At 47.5% G+C, this 6,959-nt stretch overlaps 1 protein-coding gene and 1 non-coding gene across 2 annotated transcripts; both read left to right on the forward strand.

Annotated features, from left to right (window-relative positions):
• Nucleotides 1-1,581: 1,581 nt before the first annotated feature.
• Nucleotides 1,582-6,959, forward strand: SYNGR2 (synaptogyrin 2). Its single transcript, XM_056861296.1, has 4 exons — nucleotides 1,582-1,711; nucleotides 4,127-4,364; nucleotides 5,198-5,337; nucleotides 6,753-6,959. Exons 1-4 carry the CDS (start codon nucleotides 1,607-1,609, stop codon nucleotides 6,948-6,950), a joined length of 681 nt encoding a protein of 226 aa, XP_056717274.1. The 5' UTR covers nucleotides 1,582-1,606; the 3' UTR covers nucleotides 6,951-6,959.
• Nucleotides 5,860-5,928, forward strand: TRNAR-UCU (transfer RNA arginine (anticodon UCU)). Its single transcript has one exon. It is a non-coding gene; the product is annotated as a tRNA-Arg (tRNA).

A 6,959-nucleotide genomic window follows, 5' to 3' on the forward strand; every position in this document is an offset into this window, starting at 1 on the left:
AGCTTTCTGAAGAAGTGAGCTGTGGCTCACGAAAGCTCATACCCTGCCAGAAATGTTGTTAGTCTTTAAGGTGCTACTGGACTCTAGCTCTTTTCTACTGCTGGTGATCTATCCCTAGCCATTAAAGAACCGGACGCTCGCCTCAGTTTCGCCTGCCGCTGATGAGACTAAGGGGGTTACCGCACTTGTATTCCCACCGATATATTAAGAGTTTGAAAACATTATAAAAAATCCTGTTCTCACTCTGTTTGGCCCCTTTAGCTGTGAAGACGTCTAAAAAAAAAAAAAAACCCTTTTAAAGCGATGGGGGTTACCGCACTTTGTATTCCCAGCGATGTATTAAGAGTTTGAAAATGTTGTAAAAAACATCGCTTTAAAAGGGTTTTTGGATACCACGGCTTATAAATGGTTGGAAGACGTCTTCACAGTGAAAGGGGCCCAACAAAGTGCGAACAGGATTTCTTATAACGTTTTCAAACTCTTAATACATCGCTGGGAATACATAGAAAGTGCGAACAGGATTTCTTTATAACGTTTTCAAACTCTTAATACATCGCTGGGAATACATAGAAAGTGCGAACAGGATTTTTTAATAACGCTTTCAAACTCTTAATACATCGCTGGGAATACATAGAAAGTGCGAACAGGATTTTTTAATAACGTTTTCAAACTCTTAATACATCACTGGGAATACATAGAAAGTGCGAACAGGATTTTTTATAACGTTTTCAAACTCTTAATACATCGCTGGGAATACATAGAAAGTGCGAACAGGATTTTTTAATAACGCTTTCAAACTCTTAATACATCGCTGGGAATACATAGAAAGTGCGAACAGGATTTTTTAATAACGTTTTCAAACTCTTAATACATCACTGGGAATACATAGAAAGTGCGAACAGGATTTTTTATAACGTTTTCAAACTCTTAATACATCGCTGGGAATACATAGAAAGTGCGAACAGGATTTTTTATAACGTTTTCAAACTCTTAATACATCGCTGGGAATACATAGAAAGTGCGAACAGGATTTTTTATAATGTTTTCAAACTCTTAATACATCGGTGGGAATACATAGAAAGTGCGAACAGGATTTTTTATAACGTTTTCAAACTCTTAATACATCGCTGGGAATACATAGAAAGTGCGAACAGGATTTTTTATAACGTTTTCAAACTCTTAATACATCGCTGGGAATACATAGAAAGTGCGAACAGGATTTTTTATAATGTTTTCAAACTCTTAATACATTGCTGGGAATACATAGAAAGTGCGAACAGGATTTTTTTATAACGTTTTCAAACTCTTAATACATCGGTGGGAATACATAGAAAGTGCGAACAGGATTTTTTATAACGTTTTCAAACTCGGAATACAAAGTGCGGTCACCTTAGCCACGACCGGATGCGAATGAAAAGATGGGCCCGGCATAGCCCGGAAGCCTCGCCTGGGACTTGGGGAGGGCGCCGCCTCCCCCCGCTTCGCCTGCCCTCGGGTTAGGTCTCCTCCCTGGAGGCGGGGCTTGCGGGCGCGCAGGCACAAGTTGGGGCGAGGCGGCGGCGGCAAGTTCCGGCCCGGGAGGGTGTTGGAAAGCCGCGTCAGAGTCATGGAGGGCGGTGGGGGCGCTTATGGAGCCGAGAAGGCCGGCGGCACCTTCGACTTGTGGCGCTTCCTGCAGCAGCCGCAGGTGGTGGCGCGCGTTCTGAGCGCGGTGAGTGGCGGGCGAGGTGGGTCGCCGGAGACCGTCTCGCTCTTCTCACCCCTTTCCCGGGTGGAGTTGGGCGCGCCCGCCTGTGCTGGGGAGGCTGGTTCAGGCGTCCCGGGAACAGCTTGAGGTGGGACCGTTCCATTGGAGGAGGGGGGGGAGATCGTTGCGGAGTCCGGCTCCTGTGCCGTGAGTGGGTGGGGGGAGTCTCCGGGTCGGAGCGGGTTAGTCGCGCGGCGCCGTTTGAGGACGTCTGCCTGGGCGCCGGGGCAACTGTCAGCCCTGCGCGGCGCTGACTCGGTGAGAGGCCTGTCCCGAGCCGCCGCTAGGAGGAGTTGAGGGAGTTTGAAAAGTACCTGCGGCGGAGCGCTTCAGAAAGTATCCCGTTAGGGTGGCCCTAACCCCCCCCCCCGACTGCCCTCGCTGTGGGCCCGGATGTGGAGCCGCGGGTGCCGGGCCTCACGTGCCTGTCCAGGACTACGCTCGGCGCCCTGAATGTGAACGGGCCTGCGCGCTCTGGGGAGGGAAGGGGGCCAATTCATACAGGCCGGAGCTTTAGGTGAGGCGCAACCTGGTCATGTGGGTGTCAGCTGATGGGCAGGGGGGTGAAGGAGACGGGGGCGGCTCGTTTCAGGGCCTGTTTACTTGCTGGTGACGAGCATGTGAGTCTGCTTCAGGCTTCATATTACCATGGGCGGCTGCCGCATTGCTAGGTGCTTCCATTTATTAGTAAACTTTTTTTTGGCGGGGGCCCCGTCCATCACTGCCCGTTAACTTCTGTAGATGGTGAGCAAGAGGGAACGGAGTAGCAGCCACGCTGAGGCCTTCTACGCATGGGTGGTTTTTGTCGCTGTCAAGCCCCAAGTACTTTGGGGCTTTGTTTTTTATTATGCATGCATTTTCTGACCTTTAGAAGTCGCCTAAGAGCCCCGTGGCGCAGAGTGTTAAGCTGCAGTGCTGCAGTCAAAAGCTCTGCTCACGACCTGAGTTCGATCCCGACGGAAGTTGGTTGTAAGGTAGCCGGCTCAAGGTTGACTCAGCCTTCCATCCTTCCGAGGTCGGTCAAATGAGTACCCAGCTTGCTGGGGGTAAAGGGAAGATGACTGGGGAAGGCACTGGCAAACCACCCCACAAAACAAAAAAAAGTCTGCCTTGGAAATGTGACGTCACCCCATGGGTCAGGAATGACCCAATGCTTTCACAGGGGACCTTTACCTTTTTACCTAGAAGTCACCTAGCTCTTCTCCCCTGTGGTTTTTCTGCGTTTGTGGATGCTGCTTTACCCGGAGTTTAATGTCTGCCTCGATCCCAAATCGAAAGCTGGTCTTGTGCATATCTGTCCATTCGGGATTTTCTCCCCAGGCTCCTTCTCGCTTCTCCCTCCCACTTGTCTTTGCCCTCATCCAACCCCTCCTCTCCAAGCTGGAATCCTATGAGGATGGTCAGTTTCATACCCCTGATCCAACAGGGTTTTTTTGTTTGCCACTAGGGAGAACTTTGAAATAATCACAAACCACCTATGCGGCTGCTTATTTGTTCAGCTTCACAGCGAAGTGTCTCTGTTTCAGACGTCAGTCTGATTGAACAGGTTTTTTTTTGTTTGCTACTAGCGAGAAGTTCTGAAGCTATGCATTTTCCCTGATAGTGCATAAATTTTAACCTTAAGCATGCTGGGAATTTCTTCAGGGGAAAACCCCCCTGTGCATAGTGAGTTGAGAATTCCTGTTCAAATACTGTCCATCGAGAGAGCAGCATATCCAGCAGAAACTACCCATGCATAAAAGGCCTGTGTCAGGCTTCAGACCCTGTAGTTCCTAATCCTCCAAGCTGTCTTCTGAGGAAAGGTGCTTTCTGCACCCACTGAAATTACACTTCTGCTTTCTGGCACTTGTGAAGTGCTGCTGGACGTGAAACTAATTGTTCTACTGCACACCAACACATCTACCCTCTGAAACTTCTGCTTTCTGTTGTGCTTATACTTGATCTGTCTCAGCATTGCTTTTTTATTTCAGATTCAGGTCCCTTTTTCAGGACAGTGAGCAAGTATGCCTAGTTGTTGACTTGTAGCTAGGACAGCAGTGGTTCATTTGGGGCCTACTTTATATTCTGGGAGTCTTAACATAAATCTAGAACAGAATCCTCAGATGGTGCCTTAAGTATTATGTAGCCTTCTGTCTTTTGGTGGGGACACAACTTCAGTAGCTTTCGCTTCCTCATCCCCAACCTGCATAGTACTGCAGAACGCTTCCCTGTCACTTAGGCATGGTATCTCACACATGAGGATCTTGCAAAAGTAATGTTTACATAGGGGCTTGGGGGTTTGGTTGAAATTGTTAATGGCTTCATACCCCATCCTGGTTGGATTGCTGAATTCCCTCCTTGCACAGTGGAAGGTGCTAGCCTTGTACTCTTTCTTTGCAGGTGTTTGCACTCATAGTTTTCTCCTGCATCATTGGGGAAGGCTACACCAACCATCCTTCATCACAGCAGCTTTATTGCATCTTTAACCATAGCGAGGATGCCTGTCGTTATGGCATTGGGATTGGTGTGCTTGCCTTCCTGGCCTGTGTATTCTTCTTCATGGTTGATGCCTACTTCCCACAGATTAGCAGTGCCACTGATCGCAAGTACCTCGTTATGGCAGACTTGGGCTTCTCAGGTATTTGGTGCTCAAAGGAGTGGCCTGAAATAAAATATTAAAGGGCCGGGCACTTGTGTGGCTGTCGCAGCTGCTCCTCCTCCTCTCCCAGCTCTCCCTCTCCAAAGTCAAACAGTGGCTGCCCTTGTCTTGCTGTCAGAATGATGTGTGTGTTTGGATCTGGCCTGGTGCCTATTGGAGCCTGGTTTTTTAAGTATGAAAGTGCCCTACAGGAGAAAGGGCTTGAATTACAGAAACACTGATACTGCAGTTCTTTGGCAAGGGTGGTGCTGGACAACGCCCGGGGTCCTGGTATGAACAAGCGTGCCTCATGCCCTGAAGAAAATGACAGCAGCTGCTTGAATGAGGCTGCTAGGCAGTGTTAAGTGTAGCCTGAAGAACAGGGCCTTCAATTCTTGCCCAGGCCAGATAATGGACTCCGTTCGAAGCCTAGGGCTGAGTGAGGTACTACACAAAGGAAAATTGTATTTTGCATACTATTATGTGACTGACTGGAGAGTAAGCCTAGCTTGTTCAGAATAAAATTTCCAGACAAGCCAGATCATAGTGGAAGCTACTCTCTGTAGTGGTAAAGGGAATCAATAGCTATGATCCCCCCGCGAGAAGGAAACTAGAAAGGGCAGAATGATAAGTGACAGTAAAGAATGCCCATCAGCTGGGGTTTAGCATATGAGAGTGAATGGTGCCTGTATGCAGTACATCTTTCTGTTGAGTTCCCTGCTTCCAAACTAGCAGAGTCCCAGAACAGGGGTTAACAAAAGTTTCTGTATACTATTTATATACTGTAGCTTTCTCAACTGTTCCTAAGCATTCTCTCTCCTTTTTCTTTCTAGCTCTCTGGACTTTTTTGTGGTTCATTGGGTTCTGTGTGCTGACAAACCAATGGGCATCAACGAACCCTCGTGATGTAACGGTTGGGGCTGATTCTGCTCGTGCTTCAATTGCCTTCAGTTTCTTCTCCATTTTCTCATGGGTGAGTGAGGGTTACTCTCTCTGGCCCCATAGAGTTCATGGTTGAATCCTATCAGCTAGCCAGTTCCAGAAAAATCAAAAGTGATTTGTGGGGAGGTAATGTTACCTTGCTTTTTGGGGAATACCAGGAAACAGCACATTCATAAGGAATGGTACTCTGCTCACAAAGCCACAGGTTTTCAACTCTCCTTTTGGTTGAAAAGCTCTTGGGACTTGTGAAATCCTGCAGAATTTTGTCATCTCTCCTTGCTCTGGCCTATCTCCACAAAGTTAGGGAAGAAACAGGAAATAGTTTAACAAACATAAAATTCAAATGCAAAAATTATAATTAGTGCAACTTGGAGAGAAATGCCTAGAGAAGGAAGCTGTAAATTCTCATGAAATCCTTGTTCCACAGAGCCCAGGCTGAAAACAACTTCATATTGTCTTATGTTCAGGACCAAGATAGTGGCCTTGCCAAAGCTATTGGAGAACAAAACTATGAAAAGTTGGGGTTCAGTTACAGTTGAGGCACAGTTGAGGTGTGGTGGCTCAGTGGAAAAGCCTCTGCTTTCTATGCAGAAGGTCCCAGGTTCAATCCCTGGCATCTCCAGTTAAAAGGAGCAGGAAGGAAGTGATGTGGAAGACCTCTGCCTGAGACCCTGGAGAGTTGCTGCCAGTCTGAGTAGACAGTGCTTACCTTGATGGACCAAAGGTCTGATTCAGTATAAGGCAGCCTCATGAGTGTACACAGCTGTTAGTGGCATTGTTCTGGTTTGTCCTATAAAGGTTTGGTGATAGGACTGGCAAATGTGAACCAGCCCACTTCTGATTCACTTGATAGTTTAAATGTAGGGAATGTTGTAATGATCATTTACCTGGGAAATAGACTTTGTGGGCTGCTGCAGTCTGCTGTGCCTGGAGACCAGCATAGCCTCTAGGGTGCAGCAGCCCTTAAAGACAGTATAAAAACCTGGAGTAGAGAGAGCCCCAAAATGGATAAATCCTTCAGGTTCTGGTAGAACCAGTGAGAATAAGTCAAACCCTTATTCTGAACTGATGGTCTGATTTGGAGTAGGGTTTTTTGGGGGGGGTGCATCTGTTCGAATTAATTTAAGGTAGTGGCTAAAGTTCTGTTCTAAGTCTGGGGAAAATGTTTTAGTTCACGTTCAGTTTGAGTCCTTGGAAACATAGGCCATTTATGCATGGGAGGTTTTGCCGCTCTCTAGATGCATTTTCCCCGTCTGAATTCTCAAAACTCTGCATGAGGGCTTATTGTTGAGTTTTGAGAATTTCGATGGGGGAAATGTGCATCTAGAGAGCGGCAAATCCAAGGCAAAACCTCCCATGCATAAATGACCATACTCATTATCTCTCCCAAGCTACTCAGTTGGATGAATTCTCGTTGGTCAACCGGATAACTGTCTTTCTCCACAGGGGCTCCTGATCACTTTTGCACTTCAACGCTACCGTATGGGTGTGCAAGATTTTGCCCACAGTTACATTGACCCCGCTCCAGACCCTGCACCCCCCTACTCCAGCTATCCGAATGTCAGCCATGAAAGCTACCAGCAGCCCCCCTTCACTCACATGAGAGAGGACTCAGAAGGCTACCAGCCTCCACCGGTGTATTGACTTGCTACC

Source organism: Euleptes europaea, chromosome 1, assembly GCF_029931775.1.
Source record: "Euleptes europaea isolate rEulEur1 chromosome 1, rEulEur1.hap1, whole genome shotgun sequence".
Classification (NCBI taxonomy): Eukaryota; Metazoa; Chordata; class Lepidosauria; order Squamata; family Sphaerodactylidae; genus Euleptes; species Euleptes europaea.